At 43.4% G+C, this 20,043-nt stretch overlaps 1 protein-coding gene across 1 annotated transcript in view; it reads right to left on the reverse strand.

The window, feature by feature from the left end:
* Positions 1-869: 869 nt before the first annotated feature.
* Positions 870-20,043, reverse strand: part of CCDC85C (coiled-coil domain containing 85C) — a 181,871-nt gene continuing 162,697 nt past the window's right edge. Inside the window, exons 3-6 of the mRNA XM_082242829.1 lie at positions 13,203-13,298; positions 6,027-6,122; positions 4,575-4,673; positions 870-1,230 (exon numbers count right to left, since the gene is read on the reverse strand). Coding sequence (XP_082098955.1) covers positions 1,141-1,230; positions 4,575-4,673; positions 6,027-6,122; positions 13,203-13,298 — 381 coding nt within the window. The 3' untranslated portion in view covers positions 870-1,140. The remainder of the gene's footprint in view (positions 1,231-4,574; positions 4,674-6,026; positions 6,123-13,202; positions 13,299-20,043) is intronic.

Here is a 20,043-nt window from a genome sequence, read left to right on the forward strand (position 1 = left end):
AATATAGTGTGTGTGAGAGATATATATATATATATATATATATATATTACTCACACTTACTATACACATATATATATATATATATATATATATATATATATATAAAAATTTTATTATTAATATTTATTGTTAAAGTGGATGTTCCTGCCCCAAGAAGGAAGTGTTGGGGCTTTTCCTGATTAGAATAGCTAAAGGAATGTCAAGGCATCCCATTTTTTTTTCCTTTTTGAACCCCCCATGTATCTGACAAACAGGAAACCCTTTGAAAGAAAAATCAATGCTCATGTATACAGAGTTTTTAATATACCGGCATAAAGGAATATATTTTCTCTGTCAACTTCTACGGAATCTAATACAGTGTAACAAAATAGAAATCCATCCACTTTATATACAGCACTTTGGAGGAAAAAATACAACAAAAAAAAAAAGAATTTTGGTCTTTACCAAATAAAAATCTACAAAGTCCTTGTTAAGATTTTTTTTTTGTTCCCAGATTTCCTTCAAACAAAACCTATACCGGCAATGCTCTGTCCTGGAGAAAGTTCACAAAACACAAAGGGTTGGAAAAACAATCCCAGAATTCTCGAAGCTACGCTTCTTATTCTATACAAAAATATCCCGATTTTTTATTTTTTTTTGTTCCGACGCTATTAAATAAAACAATTAAAATTCTTTGTGTGGTTTTCCGAGGGGATTATCCAGTGTGTAGCTAATTTGCCTCATTAAAAGGTCAGACAGAAGTAATATTCACACAAAAATTCAATCGGTTGGTCTAAGGTCAGATGAGGCCTAAGCGACGGCTGTTTGGTCAGGCTAGACATTGTAGTCCAACAGGTAAAGAGCCAAAGACCCAGAGGCCCCTGCCATCTTAACTCGAGAACAGTGATCTATAGAACGACGTTTGTGTGAGAAGAAGGAGACACTTAGTGGTTTTTATATTCCCCCCTCTTTTTTTTTATCTACCATATGTACAAGTGATATAGAATACAAAATAAAGGGTCCAGTAAAATCAGCAGACGTATGTACACTCTATTGTGTCTCCAGCTTATCTAACGACCTCAAGTCACAGTATACAGAGTTCATTAATACAAGTGCCTTGGACAAATTCTTCCTCTAAGGGAAGAGTAGGGAGATTTTGTTCTACAAAGGTCCTTTGAACTGGTTTCCGGACAGATGTTGCCTGATTGAAGGTTTGGAATTGGCGGCATCCCCCAGTTTTCTCCATACCACCTGCAACAAAACAGACACATGTATGTACAATATATATTAATACAAATGCATAATAAAAGAGCACAGAAAAATCAAGTGTTATAAATGCTTTATAGCAGAGGTTTATTGTTTTCCTTTCTATAAATTACTTTTTCGATTCACTTGTAATGTGCCTTTGAACTTGCTAAAAAATAGAACAAATCCAGGAAGAGTCAATTCCTTAGCACAGCCTTCTCCCTCTATGCAAGTTACAGCCCTTTCCTCTTTTGGCAATGTCCAGTTACATTCTGTGCTGGTCAAGCTACTCTGGCCCTGCCTATATTATCGCAATATCACTTCTACGGCTAAGGTGTGGCACCAATCCTAATGGAGGAATTCTCTAAAAATTCCATCCATCTCTGGCACACAACCCAGGTCAAGGCCTTCTAGCAACCACTTGGCCTTGCTGCCCTCCTCTGGCTGGGGGATCCACACACATTGTACATACTGTAAATACAAAAGAGGGCGCACCAGCCTTGTGCATTAACTATGACACCTTTTCTCTAACGATAAAATGTAATATATTTTACAAGACAGGTGACTCTCTGTAGATCTGAATAGGGGGCACCCCCAAAATATGTAAGTATCTGCAGGACTCAGACATTTTTTGTTTTCCTTTCCATGAATTACTTTTTCGATTCACTTGTAATGTGCCTCTGAACTTGCTAGGAAATCTAACGAATCCAGGAAAGGTTAATTCCTTAGCACAACCTTCTCCCTCTATGCAAATCACAGCCCTTTCCTCTTGTGGGAGTGTCCAGTTATTTTCTGTGCTGGTCAAGCTCCTCTGGCCCTCCCTTTATTATCACAATATCACTTCTACGGCTAAGGTGTGGCACCAATCCTAATGGAGGAATTCTCTTAAACTTCCATGCATCTCTGGCACACAACCCAGGTCAAGGCCTTCTAGCAACCACTTTGGCCTTGCTGCCCACCTCTGGCTGGGGGATCCATACACATTGTACATAAAAACAAAAGATGGCGCACCAGCATGGAGAATTAACTAGGACACCTTTCCTTTAATGATAGAAGAAAAAATCCCCTGTTTGTGGGACTTTGTAGGCACTCAAATATACATGTACACAATGCTAAAATTTAACAAATTTTATTGAGAAAATACAAAATGGCATAAAAAAGAGGCAAGTAAAGTAAAATACATCACATTATCAGGTTTTGAACAACCACAACATTCTAGGGTGATGACCCAACTAGTTTCGGAGTTTACGACAGATACTCCTTCTTCAGGGGGGAAGACCCTGGGTAGTGGTATTCTCTGCAGTGATGATTGACACTATAAACTTGCCATGATGGTATTAAAAACAAGTAGTCAACGTGCTCGACTGAGTCCACACATTTGTTGTGTGAGGGGTATGGCTGATGTGGTGTTGCCTTGCATTGCTCTTCTGCCGTGAATACCGGAGGGTGTCTGACACTACTGGCTTGCTAATTTGCTGTCCCATAAGCAAATCTGCCTAATGTGGGTTCCAGTTGTCCTCCCTTGATGCATTCAAAGGCTGACTACTATATACCACAACAAGCCTCTATTTCTACATAATACATAATTGAGGCAACACCACATCAGCCATACCCCTCACACAACAAATGTGTGGACTCAGTCGAGCATGTTGACTACTTGTTTTTAATACCATCATGGCAAGTTTATAGTGTCAATCATCACTGCAGAGAATACCACTACCCAGGGTCTTCCCCCCTGAAGAAGGAGTATCTGTCGTAAACTCCGAAACTAGTTGGGTCATCACCCTGGAATGTTGTGGTTGTTCAAAACCTGCAAATGTGATGAATTTTACTTTACTTGCCCCTTTTTTATGCCATTTTGTATTTTCTCAATAAAATTTGTTAAATTTTAGCATTGTGTACATGTATATTTGAGTGCCTACAAAGTCCCACAAACAGGGGATTTTTTCTTCAGTCTTTATCTGGGATGTGGCACCAGGGGAAGTATCCAACACAGGCACCTCTCTTTGATTTCCTTTAATGATAATACGTAATATTTACAAGGCAGGTGACTCTCTTTAGCTCTGAATAAGGGGCACCTCCAAAATGCGTAAGCATCTGCAAGACTCAGGGACATATTTTGTTTTCCTTTCCATAAATTACTTTTTCGATTCACTTGTAATGTGCCTTTGAACTTGTTAGGAAATAGAACGAATCCTGGAAGAGTAAATTCCTTAGCACAACCTTCTCCCTCTATGCAAGTCACAGCCCTTTCCTCTTTTGGGAATGTCCAGTTACTTTCTGTGCTGGTCAAGCTCCTCTGGCCCTCCCTATTTTATCACAATATCACTTCTACGGCTAAGGTGTGGCACCAATCCTAATGGAGGAATTCTCTCAAAATTCCATCCATCTCTGGCACACAACCCAGGTCAAGGCCTTCTAGCAACCACTTGGCCTTGCTGCCCACCTCTGGCTGGGGGATCCATACATACTGTACATAAAAAACAAAAGAGGGCGCACCAGCCTTGTGCATTAATTATGACACCTTTTCTTTGACGATAAAATGTAATATATTTTACAAGACAGGTGACTCTCTTTAGCTCCGAATATGGGGCACCTCCAAAATGCATAAGAATCTGTAGGACTCGGACATTGTTCTGATCTATCAGGAGGGGTGTTACCATTTTTGGCTGAGTTGTTGGAAATTTGCATTGGGCTTGAAGCTCCATATGTCTTGTGAATATATTACTTTTTATTGTTAAATAAAAGGTGTCATAGTTAACCTCTTGCCGATCGCCAGCAGTACAGTAACTGCAATAGGCTTAAAAAAAAAGGGTGGGCTCGGGGCGCAGAGCACTGCGCCCTGAGCCCACCAGTTGTATGACAATAGCGAATGAATATTTGCTATTATCACACTTATTTTCCTCCCACCCAATCAGGAAGCGGAAGACCCCTTTTGGCCAGTTCATCACGAACGGCCCCCCAATTCAATCAATGTATGCCCAGCTTAGTATCGGTTGCATCAAGACACCTGATTCCAGCAGTAGGTGGCGCCATGGGTGAAATCTGTAACTGCAGACCCTCATTCTGCAAATGCTAATTGCCTGGCTGTTGTGGCTTCAATACTTTTTCTTATGCGGAACAAGAAAAGCTATAACTACTGATCTGCATACTTGTTACGGGTCAAGGATTTGGAAAATGATTGAAGCCAGTGAGTCGGCGTAACAACCAGGCACATGGCATTTTCCAGAGAAGAGATCAGCAATATCATCATTCACATTTATCACAGTAAAGGCTTCATTTAAACCATGTAACTAACTGTGCCTACACCAGGTTACCGGTGAAACACTGGCTGAACAGTATGTACTTACATTGCACATTTCTCGGACGATCGCCTTCTCCTTCTCGCTGAGGTCCTCCTCATAGCTGTCCACTACCTGCCGGTCCAAATTTTCATGCACTTCTAGCACCTGTAGGGGTAAACAAAAAAGGGTTTGTCATCTGCATTTTCTATAAGACTGGACATTTGAGAAATTCTATATTCTAAAAAGGGAGCTAAGGGTCTCTCCAGGAGGCTGGGGACTGTGCAGGGGCACTTTGGGTGACTATGGGAGGTTGGGGGGGGGGCAGTGTGGGATGCGGTTTAGGTTTGGGGCACTATGGGGGCTAAAGGCATTGCAGGGGAATGGTGGAACTTTAAGAGTTTCATTTAAGGTTGGGGGGGGGGGCACTGCGGTCCACTATGGAAGGATGGGGGACACTATAGTAGCTGGGAGGCACTATGAGAGGTAGGGGTATCTGCAGCTGGCTGGGGGCCTGGTAAGAGGGGAGCCGAGACCTGGAAGTGGACCATGACCTGGTGGGTGAGGACCAATGTTATAGATTTATATAGTTGGTAAAGTTGAACAAAGACACCAGTCCATCCAACTCTACCTGTGTGGGTGTGTACGTCAAAACCGTTTCCCATATCTCTGTATATTGCGTTAATTAAGATGCCCATCTAGGATTTTTTTTTTAATTATTGATACTTCCAACTGACACCAATTGTGGAAGGGAGTTCAACATCGTTACCAAAACAGAACCAGTTGTGATTTTTTTTCAGTGAAAAAAAATCTGAATATTCAATTCTATGTTCTCTCTTAGGCAAGACTGAGCAAATATTATTTCTATATTTTTTTAGCTTTATCTGCTTTAGGTCTTAGGTTAGAGCGTTGGATTTGCCTGACCTGACACACTGTTTCACAGCGCCGGCTTTCAGATGTGATTGCTGCTTAAGCGATTACATGTGAGTAGGCATCATTAACTGCAAAATCAGGCAGCCTCCCCATTGCTTTCAATGAGGCTGTCTACTCACAGCTAAATCGAAGGAACCCCTGCTCAGGTTCTTGAAGCTGATCGCTCACAGGCTGCATTTGAGAGGGTGAGCGCACCCTCAATAACCCCTCATTTACAAAATGGTACAGAAGATGCAAGTTGTCAAGGCAGGACTTACATCAGTTTCAAGCTACAACCAAAGAGACTTGATTCTCACCTACTGTACAAGAGCGGCCAACTGTGGGCGCTCCTCCACGCATCGCATGTAGGGCAGCCCATTCATTTCAACGGGCTGCTCTATGAGCAAGAAACGCAGAAATTAGTCCCTGATTCTTTTCCAAAAACAGCACTGAACCACATGGCGCACATATTTTCAGATGCGTGGAGGTGCCATCAACAATGAATGGCATCTCCACGCATATGCTAAAGGTTCTTAACATGCATAGATGTGAACCTAACTAGAATTCTGGAGCTGCTTCAATATTTACTGTTTTTCCCTATCTACGTACCTTCATCGCATGAACTACCGCTTCTGGTTTCTGCACCACTGAGATGTAACCAGTAGGGGGAGTGGATGAGGGGTCTGATGTTAACCGTGTAGGACCCTATAAGACAAATAACGACAAGTTAGCTTGCATCACACTATATTCACAAGCCATCACAATTAAAGCACAACTAAACCCTCCTATCCTTTACAACAGGGGTCTCCAAACTCTCTTAAGAAAGGGTCAGTTTACTGTCCTTTACACTTTAGGGGGGCCGGACTGTGCCCATTGTGAGTAAACAATGCCCAATCTTTGGTATTAGAGGGAGGAATAGTGTCCAATTGTTGGTGTCAGTGGGAGGAATAGCACCCCATGGTTGGTGTCATTGGGAGGAATAGTGTCCCATGGTTGATATCATTGGGAGGAATAGTGTCCCATGCTTGAGGTCATCTGGAGGAATAGTGCCGGTGTCATTAGGAGGAATAGTGTCCTATGGTTGGTGTTTTTGGGAAGAATAAGGTCCCATTGTTGGTGTAATTGGAAGGAATAGTGCCCGTGGTTGGTGTAATTGGAAGGAATAGTACCCCATGGTTGGTGTGATAGGGAGGACTAGTGTCCTATGGTTGGTGTCATTGGGAGGAATAGTGCCCCATGGTTAGTGTCATTGGGAGGACTAGTGTCCCATGGTTGGTGTCATTGGGAGGACTAGTGTCCCATGGTTGGTGTCATTGGGAGGACTAGTGTCCCATGGTTGGTGTCATTGGGAGGACTAGTGTCCCATGGTTGGTGTCATTGGGAGGACTAGTGTCCCATGGTTGGTGTCATTGGGAGGACTAGTGTCCCATGGTTGGTGTCATTGGGAGGACTAGTGTCCTATGGTTGGTGTCATTGGGAGGAATAGTGCCCCATGGTTAGTGTCATTGGGAGGACTAGTGTCCCATGGTTGGTGTCATTGGGAGGAATAGTGCCCCATGGTTGGTGTCATTGGCAGGACTAGTATCCCATGGTTGGTGTCAGTGGGAGGAATAATGCCCCACTGTTGGGAGTCATTGGGAGGATTAGTGGTCCACAGTTGATATCAATTGGTATAACAGGGTCTCATATCAATGGGAAGAATATTGCCCAAAGGGCCAGGTAAAAGCAAGCCAAGGGCCACGTCTGGCCACCACAGATCTAAACCCCAAAACAAAAAACAAAAAGTGTTTCCATTGACACAGCCGCCTATTATTTTCTCCATCAGTAAAGGTGCTCTTTGAAAGGTAAAATGCCGGGATCACTAGGCAGCTGTGTGCTGAACATCCAGCGGAGTAGGTAAAGAGATGTCATCCACGCAAGGTCCTGTCCCCAGTCGAGCATCGACTCTCAGATCTAGCACATAATGTGACAGCTGCGGCATCTGTTCAGCAATCATCCCGGTTATGTAAGACGACGCCTGGGAGAGGCAGGATGTTAAGGAGAGATTCTGAAGCGGCTGGACCATTGCCAGCCATCATTAAATAAGCCAAAATAAACCTCGCATTAAAAGGAACCTGTCAGGATGCCGGTTATCTGTCACAGCCGAGAAGCCACCGCAGGGCCGTCTCAGAGAAACTCCAAGGCAGAGCTCGCCCGTACAGCTTACTGCGCGGTGTATAAGCACAATGACCACCAGGCTTACTGTCAAAATAAATGAACCAATTAACAAACAGCCCCAGGAGAACAGAATCATGGGTACCTCCCAGAATCCCACGGCCCAGTGTCAGGAATGATTCTCTATTGGAATTAATCTGTTCTGGCCCAGCATTGAGAAGGACTCAGTATTAGAAGGAATTGAGGAAAGTGGAAAAATAGCACTGAACCCGTAGCATTATCTCGCTGGTATTGCTATCTTTAAGTATTGATGTAAATGGTCTGGTTCCTGGGCAGGCTGCGCGGCGTATAGTGCAATGTAGCAAATATGGAAACTGAAGTGCCACACCACTGCTACGAGGTCTAGATACAACTTTATTCCAATAAAGGTCAGGAGGACAATTCAAAGAGTAGCCAACACCTTTCAGGAGTCCAACAGCCCTTCACCAGGGCTTGATTGACAACAATGTAAATAGCCTAGAAGTGAACCAACATATAATGGTATTTAAATAGAATATAGTGTTTGTAATAGATATTGATAACAAAAAAAAGGTACCGACATCCCTAGTTAACAATTGCAATTTTGGGAGTCATTCAAACTGACTTGGAAAGGAGATGGGCTCTAGGTGTCAGAGCCCACCATCAGCCAAGAGAAAAGTAAAGAAAAAGGAAGATGTCCCAGAAGAGGAGTAAAGTTAGAGACAAGAAACGGAAAGAAAGAGGAAGATAAGTAGAGGGCTGGTGGGATTTTTAAATTGGTACCGTACCACTTATGTAGATAGACGCATAACTACCAATTAAAAATTATCAAAATGTATTCATACAAAAAAAGATTAAAAGCAACATACATGAAATGTATAAAGATTATCAAAATAGTACAGAAATATCCTCAAGGACTCAATGTTCAATATATCCGATATAGAAAACCGGATATTAACCCGACATGTTTCGCGGTTTTAGACGAACCGCTTCTTCAGGGGTATGTATTGTATTGTAATGACATTGTCTTGATTTTCCTAGTACTGTAGTAATGCCTGGGTGCAGGAATTGGTGTATATGGTATATAATTTCAGATTATTCTTTTATTATATAGTTGAGTTGCTATGGCATCGCCAACAGTGGTCACTGTCTCAGCTTAGCAGGGGAGCCTCCAGAGGGGGGCCGTTTGTAAAAATGATGGGCTCTGACACCTAGAGCCTATCTCCTTTCCAACTCAGTTTGGGTGACTCCCAAAATTGCAAAAAATATAATGGTATTTCTTTCAGTGCGATTACAAGCACAGACCTTGTCAGCAGCCTGCTAAATCATCTCTGAGGAAGAAGGCACTCTTGGACTCCTGAAATGCGTTGGAAATGTAGTGCACCCCCTAAGGAGCTGCAGTTAACCACTTCTGGACCAGAAGGTTTTACCCCCTTAATGACCAGGCCATTTTTTGCAATTTGGCACTGCGTGAATTTCACTGGTAATTGCGCGTTCATGCGGTGCTGTACCCAAACAAAATTTACGTCCTTTTTTTCCCCACAAATAGAGCATTTTTTTGGTGGTATTTGATCACCTGTGCAGTTTTTATTTTTTGCGATACAAACTAAAAAAGACTAAAAATTTTGAGAAAAAAATTAAATTTTCTACTTTTTCTTAGAAAAAATATCCAATAAACTAAATTTCTGTCATACATATAGGCCAAAGTGTATTTAGCTACATGTCTTTGATAAAAAAAAAATCTCAATAAGTGTATACAGAACCACCGGCTGCAGTCTCGAGTTACCTGGTGGGACTGGAGAGCACCATGGAAGGCGACGGGGAGTGTGTATGTCCCCTCCCGCTGCTTGTAAAAGCAGTCTAGCAGCTAATTATCTGCTAGGATTGCTTTTACATAATAGCCGACCGCTGGCTGTAAAAAAAAACAGGTCTTTTTTTCAGCTGGAACTTGGTGGAACTCCGTTCCATCACCTTTTGCTTAGGCCCTCTGCTCATCACTATCACTTGTAAACACAGGGTCGTGGTTGAGTTCCTGCACCTTTTTTCTGAGAAAAAAAGCCCTGTAGAAAACACTATACCTAAATCTGCAGGTATCATCCTGGCATGACCACTCAAAGTCCAGCGACGTACCAGTACATTGCTGGTCCTTGTTGGGCATATATTGTAAGGTTCTTTTTTTCATGCAGCCTGTGGGCTGAACAAAAAAAAAAGAACCTAACAGAGTTCTTCTTTCATATCGATCGATGTGGATGAAGAAATCTCTGCCAGAAAGAGTGTGGTATGCCCACCATTAGACCTCCCAGCATCCACCCACTTCTAATGATGGGCATACAGTACATGCAATGCTCTTTATTTTCGTTCAGCCCATGTATTAATGGCAGATGTTTGTGAAGACGGTAACATTTAATGAAGTGAAGGCTTTCTTTGGGAAATAGATGCGTAATGTGTTTGCAATCCTCAGTAACATTAAAGGATCAACGCTCTTTTCTGTATACAAATCCCGAGTTACTCACTTTCTCTCCTCGCCTGGATGGTAAAAGTAGAACTAGGGCAAAATCAAAAATGGTTTATATCCTACAGTATGTCAATCAGCATTAAAGCTGAACTCCAGAGATAAAACTATTTTTGCCCATTCGCAATGTACCAACAAATAACCTCCAATAATGAGGATGGCTGCTATAACTTGGTAAAATGTTAAGTTGCATTCATCCCCGATAATACATTAAGTAGAACTATAGGCAAACCTTTTTTTTTCTTCCATTTTGGATAGAGCAAAGGAGGGTTATAACCCATCAGATTTTTTTCTTTTTTTTTCGCCATCTGTGTCCCATTGCTAGATTTCTTTTCACTTCCTGTCCCCATAACTAAACAGGAAGTGAAAGGAAATCCCTGAAAATTAAGGGAATTCCTTAGGAACCTCCAGGTCACCAGAGCTAGTTTCCCAATTGGAAGATTTCTCCTCTATTACTTTTCTGGGGACAACCCAAAATTTGGGAATTTCTTTTACTTTCACTTTCAGTGATAATGGTAAACAAAGGACAAACAGACAGCTGATCAAAGGTCTAATCCCTCTCCTGTCTATCCAAAACTAAAAAAAAAAAAGTTTGGCTTGAGTCCCGGTTCACACATATGCGATGCAGGAACCCTGTGAATCACACTGCCGTATGCGAATCGCTGGGAGTGCCAATACAAAGTTAACGACACCCCCAGATCAGTTGGCATATCCCAGTGCGAATTGTCAGTTCAGACATGAATCGGATTGCATAAGTGCAAACACCCATGCGATCAGATTCTGGTGCGGACCCAAAAAAGGGTTCTGTGCGAGTTGTGTCCGAATGTGATGTGAATTCACCCATACAATCTGTATGGCTAAATTTGCATCGCACAGACATCACATTGTGATTTGCAGAGCAGTGCGCTCCGAATCACATGCAATGTCTGTCATCACATATATGTGAACCGGCTCTTAGTTATACTTTAAGCGCTGAACCTCCAGCACTTACCTTCCTTCCACCTCATACAGTGCATACAGTAAAAAAGAATTTTACCTACAGGTAAGCCTATAATGAGGCTTACCTGTAGGTAAAATTAACATCTCCTAAACCTGCACGGTTTAGTAGATATTCACCCTGTATATGCAGCCGCTGACACCAGTGGCGCATGGGCTCTGAAGGGCCGGACCTACAGAGCTCCTTGCTGGAAAGTGAACTTCCGCATGCATGCGCGGGAGTGACGTCATCGCGGCTCTGGCCACTCACAGCGCCGGAGCCGCCGAACCCGGAAGAGACACAGAGGGAACATGTCCGCTGCCTCAGCTGTGTCCGGGCGACCGTGTCGAGGCTTTGTTCTAAGGTAAGTATTTACCTTACTTGTGCATACTAGCACATTATGCCTTTGTCCTGCAGGGTTTGTTTTTTTTGTTTTGCTTTAGGCTCCGTTCACATGTGAGCGTATGGATCGCTCACATGTGAAGTACAAGAGCTTCTTTGGAGCGTATTGCGTCCCGCGATTTTGTTTGCGCGATGTTGCCGCGATTCGGCAGGCGGAAATCGCGGCAACATCGCTCGGCGTTTGGGGGGCTATTGCAAATCAACGGGCAACGCTAGGCGTCCCGCGATTTGCAATAATCTCCGGATCGCGGGCGGAACCGCGGCGGTTCTGCCCGCGATCCAAACGCTGACATGTGAATGCAGCCTTAAGGTACTGAGAGTAGGAAACACAGAGCATAAGCCATTGGTCTATGCAGATGACGTGTTCTACCACCTGGCAGAACCCCTGACCTTGTTTATATATATATATATTAGAGATCGACCGATTATCGGCAACACCAATATAGCGGGGGCCAATATGCACTTTCCCCGATATATTGGAATCAGCCCCTGAGGTTACCAATATTGCCTATATTTTGGGAAAGTGCATGTCCTGGGGTGATGCCTGCAGCTAGAGGCATCACCCCGGTACCGGTGTCCATAGCTGACGGTCGGCTGTCCTGTAATGACAACCAAAGCCGCTTGGCTGTCATTATAAGGAGCAGGAGGGGAGATCTACTCCCTCCCGCCGCCTTCCGTGGCTCGCCCGGGTTTCCCATTCCACGCGTATGCGCCGGTATCCATGTAAAAAACCTGAAAGTGATGTCATGAGAACTCCGAGTACTCGGCGCTGAATTAAAAAAACTGGCAGCATTTAAGACTTTTCAGTGCTGAGAAGGGGTTTGGGGTCCCCCAGATCCCTCCACAAGGAGTACCTTTAAAAAAAAAAAAACATTTTTTTTTACATGTCCGAAAATATCAGCTGATATCCGATGACCAAAATATCGGTATCTGCATTAAAAAAAAACGATATCGGTTGATCACTAATATATATATATATATATATATATATACATACATGCACACACACTGTATAGACACACATGCAGTATGTGGGTATGCTGGTCCTTTAAAAAGAAATTGTAGTTTCAGAAATGGCCACATGGGGCAGTGTTGTATTGTTTATAAATATCTCCAACTCCCAACCCATTAACCCCACAAAGCCTGCATGAAATGTTGATATATACTGTGTTATTAGGATATTTTTATAAGGGTAAATAGCATTCATAGGCCATTTATATGCACTACTCTGAGACACACCAGACTATTACAAAATGATTCAGTGTAATAACTCTGCTGTAAAATGCATAATTACAGAGCTGGGAAGGGAAGAAGGGATGGGGGACTGTAAAAAGGCCCTTTATACGCTGGGTTTTGTCACCATCACAAATGCACAAAGCGGTGACATAAAATTTCCCAATCCCAGTGACTTCCTCCCAGTAAATTCCGTCTTCCTTCTGCACCTTATCACGAATGGGACTGGCTTGTCAGAGGCAGACAGGCCGGACAATAAAACAGATTATATTATATAAATTCTTCAGCGGCAATTTATGGGAATCCTTTGGGGATGAGGCATTATACATATTCATGATCTCCGCTATTAGGGGGCATAAATCCCCCCTCATTGTCTGCGCTTATAAATATTCATCCTGATGGAGGAGAGGGAATGGGGACCTGTCTTCTCTTCCTGCCATATACACACACATGTCACCAGTAAATTGGAGGCGGTGGAGGGTTTCCTTACGTTTTCCTGGTACGGTGTAAGCGATGACAGCTGGGATTCTGAGTGGTACGGCGATAAGCCTTTCCGTAAACTCCTCAAGTCGTTGTGGCTGGAATGCTAAAACAGAAAAAAGGAAAAACATGGCAGGTTATAGCAGACGAGGGGCAGACAGATAATTATAGATTTATCGAGAGATTAGGAGACGGGATTGCAGTTTAAAATAAATATATGAGAGCAGTTTTATCTGCCAAAGGGTTTGTGCTTGTCCATCCAGTCTTGAAATGTACACAGCTCTGGCCAGTAATATACCTCCTGTATTAGAGTGTCTCCACTCTGGATGAAAGAGCACAGGGGCACCTTTTTGACACCAATATTGTCAGTCTAGGAGAGGGAAGTGTTAAATGTACTAGCAGATTTAAATACACTTAACACATTGAAGCTGAACAAAAGCTCACATTTTATAAGCAGTTACAGCAAACAGTTTTTTTTCCCTTTGGGATAAATGTTTTAAATAAATAAATAAAAACTGATCATTGTAAGGAACTCTGCCAGTGTTAAATGGTTTGTCTCATCTGATACATTCTGCTGAAAAGCAGAAAAAAAAAAAAAGTTACTGGCCAGATCACCAGATTACAAGAGAGCTTAAAAAAGAAAATTAATGCAGCCATCAGATCTAAGCATCGGTGAGCTGCAATATAATAAATGTTTAATTAGGAGTTTATTACCACATAAAGTAACACATGTCTTGCCTGTGACTGAACAGTGAAGGAGAAGCAACAACAGTCTGAGGAGTTCATCTCTCTGCCACTCTGCCCTCTCATAAGAATAGAGCATGCGCCCTAGGCAAAAAGACTGGTATAGACCGTATAGTGCATGCACCTTAGACAAAGGAACAGGAAAGGAGCATGCATACTAGGCTAAGGGTCAGGAAAGGAGCATGCATACTAGGCTAAGGGTCAGGAAAGGAGCATGCATACTAGGCTAAGGGTCAGGAAAGGAGCATGCATACTAGGCTAAGGGTCAGGAAAGGAGCATGCATACTAGGCTAAGGGTCAGGAAAGGAGCATGCATACTAGGCTAAGGGTCAGGAAAGGAGCATGCATACTAGGCTAAGGGTCAGGAAAGGTGCATGCATACTAGGCTAAGGGTCAGGAAAGGAGCATGCATACTAGGCTAAGGGTCAGGAAAGGTGCATGCATACTAGGCTAAGAGTCAGGAAAGGAGCATGCTTACTAGGCTAAGGGTCAGGAAAGGAGCATGCATACTAGGCTAAGAGTCAGGAAAGGAGCATGCATACTAGGCTAAGAGTCAGGAAAGGAGCATGCATACTAGGCTAAGGGTCAGGAAAGGAGCATGCATACTAGGCTAAGGGTCAGGAAAGGAGCATGCATACTAGGCTAAGGGTCAGGAAAGGAGCATGCATACTAGGCTAAGGGTCAGGAAAGGAGCATGCATACTAGGCTAAGGGTCAGGAAAGGAGCATGCATACTAGGCTAAGGGTCAGGAAAGGTGCATGCATACTAGGCTAAGGGTCAGGAAAGGAGCATGCATACTAGGCTAAGGGTCAGGAAAGGTGCATGCATACTAGGCTAAGAGTCAGGAAAGGAGCATGCTTACTAGGCTAAGGGTCAGGAAAGGAGCATGCGTACTAGGCTAAGGGTCAGGAAAGGAGCATGCATACTAGGCTAAGAGTCAGGAAAGGAGCATGCATACTAGGCTAAGAGTCAGGAAAGGAGCATGCATACTAGGCTAAGGGTCAGGAAAGGAGCATGCATACTAGGCTAAGAGTCAGGAAAGGAGCATGGATACTAGGCTAAGGGTCAGGAAAGGAGCATGCATACTAGGCTAAGGGTCAGGAAAGGAGCATGCATACTAGGCTAAGGGTCAGGAAAGGAGCATGCATACTAGGCTAAGAGTCAGGAAAGGAGCATGCATACTAGGCTAAGGGTCAGGAAAGGAGCATGCATACTAGGCTAAGAGTCAGGAAAGGAGCATGGATACTAGGCTAAGGGTCAGGAAAGGAGCATGCATACTAGGCTAAGGGTCAGGAAAGGAGCATGCATACTAGGCTAAGGGTCAGGAAAGGAGCATGCATACTAGGCTAAGGGTCAGGAAAGGAGCATGCATACTAGGCTAAGGGTCAGGAAAGGAGCATGCATACTAGGCTAAGGGTCAGGAAAGGTGCATGCATACTAGGCTAAGGGTCAGGAAAGGAGCATGCATACTAGGCTAAGGGTCAGGAAAGGTGCATGCATACTAGGCTAAGAGTCAGGAAAGGAGCATGCTTACTAGGCTAAGGGTCAGGAAAGGAGCATGCGTACTAGGCTAAGGGTCAGGAAAGGAGCATGCATACTAGGCTAAGAGTCAGGAAAGGAGCATGCATACTAGGCTAAGAGTCAGGAAAGGAGCATGCATACTAGGCTAAGGGTCAGGAAAGGAGCATGCATACTAGGCTAAGAGTCAGGAAAGGAGCATGGATACTAGGCTAAGGGTCAGGAAAGGAGCATGCATACTAGGCTAAGGGTCAGGAAAGGAGCATGCATACTAGGCTAAGGGTCAGGAAAGGAGCATGCATACTAGGCTAAGAGTCAGGAAAGGAGCATGCATACTAGGCTAAGGGTCAGGAAAGGAGCATGCATACTAGGCTAAGAGTCAGGAAAGGAGCATGGATACTAGGCTAAGGGTCAGGAAAGGAGCATGCATACTAGGCTAAGGGTCAGGAAAGGAGCATGCATACTAGGCTAAGGGTCAGGAAAGGAGCATGCATACTAGGCTAAGGGTCAGGAAAGGACCATGCATACTAGGCTAAGGGTCAGGAAAGGAGCATGCATACTAGGCTAAGGGTCAGGAAAGGACCATGCATACTAGGCTAAGAGTCAGGTAAGGAGCATGTATGCTAGGCTACGGGGCATGTAATCAGCATGCCAATGAAGGTCAAAGGACCGGTAAAGTGCATGCACCCTAGGCAAAGTATAGGTAAGAAGCATGCGCCCTAGGCTAAGGGATAGGTAAAGAGAATGCACTCTAGGCTAAGGGATAGGTAAGAAGCATGCACCCTACGCTAAGGGATAGGTAAAGAGAATGCACTCTAGGCTAAGAGATAGGTAAGAAGCATGCATGCTAGGCTAAGGGAAAGGTAAGCATGTTTCCTAAGTAAAAAGAATGGTAAAGAGCACCCCAGCCTTCCCAATTATGTTTGTGCCACTCTAAGGCAACCAACAACCTTCAGTTGAAATATCTTTCTGGGTTCAGGGATCCCCTGATAATAAATTAATAAATCTACAGCTCACAGTACATTAGAGTGGTGGTCAGTTGGAAGAATGCTTCTTACATTTGTGGTCAGTGGGAAAATGCTCTACCTTACAGATAACTAAAGAGATCATTGTTGTCTGTGGTTAGTCATCTGAGAGTTAGACGTTGGTCATGCTCAAGGAACCCCTAGCAACCACTGGCGGAACCTTTGGGTGCCACAGAACCCTAAATAGGAAAGATTGTTCTAAGGCTACCCTACAGCCTTCAAATAAGGACTGTGTTACTATAGGGCAGCCTTTCTCAACATTTTAAACATGGAAGAGCCCTTGCAATTACTTTCTGGGTTTAGGGAACCTCTGATAATAAATTTGAATGCTCATGTTACATTAGAATGGTAGACGGTACAAAATAATGTTTCTTACATTTGTGGTCAGTGGAAAGAATCTCTACCTTACAGATAACTAAAAGGATCATTGTGGTCATTGGTTAGTCATCTGAGAGTTAGAAGTTGCTCCATGTTCAAGGAGCCCCTAACAATCACTGGAGAAACCCTTGGGTTCCAGAGAACCCTGACTGAGAACGACTGTTCTAAGGCTACCCTAAAGCCTTCCCGATAATGATTGGGTCACTCTAAAGTCCCGTACCGTACACATGAGTCGAAATTCGGCCAGGAATTTTCATCCGACCTGCCGATTTTTGGCTTGTTAGTATGATGCTTCCGACAACCGACTCCGTCAAAACATGTCTGATTTTCGTGCAGTCAGTACAGATATCGACAGGGAAAAATCTTATCAGCAAGACTGGGCATGCTCAGAGAAGAAAGAACACAAAGAAAGCAATCCAACACATGACATCACTTCTGAAGTAGAATTTTGTCGGGCGGGCCAACCAACAAAACACCACTCTGGACAAAAGATGGACAACCGGTCGGCGGAAATTCGTTGCGTGTGTACGAGGCTTAAGGCTACCTACAACCTCAGAAATAAGCTCACACATTTACAAACCTGTAAAGACCTTCTCACACACACACCAGTGATATCTGCATTTCATCATTTTATCTCTGAAGGACTTTAAACCAGTTTATTAGTCAGGAACAGCCCTTGGTATGTGCAGAAGATATGAGGCACAAGCTAATTATGACATTTGTCACATCAGGGAGGATTATAAAGATCAGAGAATAGGGAGGATTGCCTAGCAGGTGATAAACTCCTGTATGCTTCTGAAAACTGGTCCAAGAACTGCCAAGCTGCACCTGTCCAGCAGTATGAGCCCCACCTAATCACTTAAGACTTGATACCAAGTGAGTCTTCTGCAGTGAACTCAACCTTGTATAATCGTGTCAAATGTTGCATATTAAACCGGATCCTCTGCATGTCTAGAAATACAGAAAAATAAGACTCTGTAAAACACAATAGGAAGTGCTGGAAATGTGTTTGAAGAAAGAGCAATTCTTGCCCATAGACACCAGACTGTCCGTCTTCATTTTCCATACTACACTAGAGAACTGGCAAATAGAAGCCAATTGATTGCTACTGACAGCAGGAACACCTACCAAATTTAATATTTTTAAATTAAAATAGACTCAGTTAGACCCAATCACACCACCAACCTGCTTTTATTGATACAGAATACGTTAGAGGGAAATTCCTCCTGGGTCTTCAGATTTTAAAGTGGTTGTTAAGCCACTATGTAATCTATACATCATCCCCTCTGTTAGATTACCAACAGTGTCTGTGCTTTATTTTAAAAAAACGGATTTCTACCTGTTTTCACAGCTCCTATCGGCGCTCACGTGACTCCCGGCTCTCTTCTCTCCCCGGGTGACATCTCCAGGGGGCGGGGCCAAGAACTTCCTCTGATGTCAGCTGGGGAGGTGGGGAGCCAGGGGAGGAAAGGAGGAAATGAGAAGGTGTCAGGAGTCACGTGACGGCCGAGTGGCACTGTAAAAACAGGTAGAAATGCTATTTTTTTTTTTAATCAAGCACAGGCACTAGAATACAGGTTGTAATCTAACAGAGGGGATGATGTAAAGATCACATAGTTTTGTAGCAGCTGGGAGGGGAGCAGAGCGACGCTAGTGAGCGGACAGGCAGGGAGGGGAGGAGGACAGAGGGAGACAAAGGAGAGCTGCAGATAGCTGCGGATGACGGAGGCGCATACACTGACCATGGTATCAGGGCTCAACAGCCATGATACACTGTGGTCAGTGTACAAGGGGGGGGGGGTAGAAACTGGCAGGTTTAGCCATAGATTTTTGGTGTTACGGTGGGCCAAATTACACAGCACAAGAACTGTGCTGTATATCATGCTTTAAGGGAACAGGATTTATTTATTTGGGGGTTTTTTGAGAGTAACAAATGCTTTAATTGATGCTCTTTAGGAAAATCATTAGTTCATGGGGCTACAATACTCAACACTTTTAACACATATAGGTATCTGTATAGGTCACTGGGTATGACATAGAGGAGTTTTTAACCCCTTCCCTTTTTATTTTTTTTTTGGGGGGGGCGCAAGCAGCTGGTCTTGCCTAGGGCGTAAAATAGTCTAGCACCGGCCCTGGGAATGTCATATAGCAGAATGTGAAAAATATTGTTTTTTTTCAGAATTGTCGCTTTTTTTTTGTGTATAGCGCAAAAAATAAATAAATAAATAAATAAAATCGCACAGGTGATCAAATACCACCAAAAGAAAGCTCTATTTGTGGGGGGAAAAAAGGACGTACATTTTGTTTGGGTACATCGTCGCGCGACCGCTCAATTGTCAGTTGAAGTCACGCAGTGCCAAGTTGAAAAAAGTAGCCTGGTCATTGAGGGGGCAAATCCTTCCGGTCTTAAAGTGGTTAAAGACACCAGATCAGCATGACAGCCAGGCAACTAGCATTTTCAGGACAGGTCAAAGCAGCCTCCATATTTTTTTCATTACAGTTTTCCTTTAAGTTCCTATTACAACAGTTTTTCTTTGGAAATGCTGTAACACCTAATATGGGAATATACTGAAGGTCAAAGAAAACAGAGCGGAAGGAATAACGGGTGGCATGAAATGGTTACTATCTATATCAACGTGTTCTGTTTTTTGATAAAGCAAACACGCAGTGCTGAAGAATTGCCTGGCTTCCTTCTGATCTTTAGTGTGAATAAACAGACAGCTTAGGATGAGTCTTCAGAATAAGCGTGATGTATTTTCAGTTGGAAGAGACTGACCCAATAACTTGTCTGAAGCAGAAGTAATGTGCTGCTATGGAAATAGTGCTTTCTGCTTACTGCCAAACTTCACGTGCAATTAAATCACTCCTCTCTCTCCTTGCCAGATAAAGCGGAAGAGCCTTAAATCTCCTCGCCCTGCCCAGATAGGCGATGATGTGGAGGCACAACACGCCTGGAAAAATCTTTAGAAACCTAAAAAATGTCAAATGGCACCCTGTGTGGGGGTTTGTTATACACCAGCTAATATATGATGCTATGTTGTCATGACTAGATTAAAGCAAGCTCAATGCAACACAAACTCAAATATTTAAGTCAAAGAGCATTAAATTAAATCAGCTAGTGAAAGTGTTCTTCACTGTGCTCACTATGGACTGATGATAGACCGTGTCAAAAAAAGAAAAGGCAAG

Source organism: Pelophylax lessonae (assembly GCF_965119305.1).
Source record: "Pelophylax lessonae genome assembly, chromosome: 13".
NCBI lineage: Eukaryota > Metazoa > Chordata > Amphibia > Anura > Ranidae > Pelophylax > Pelophylax lessonae.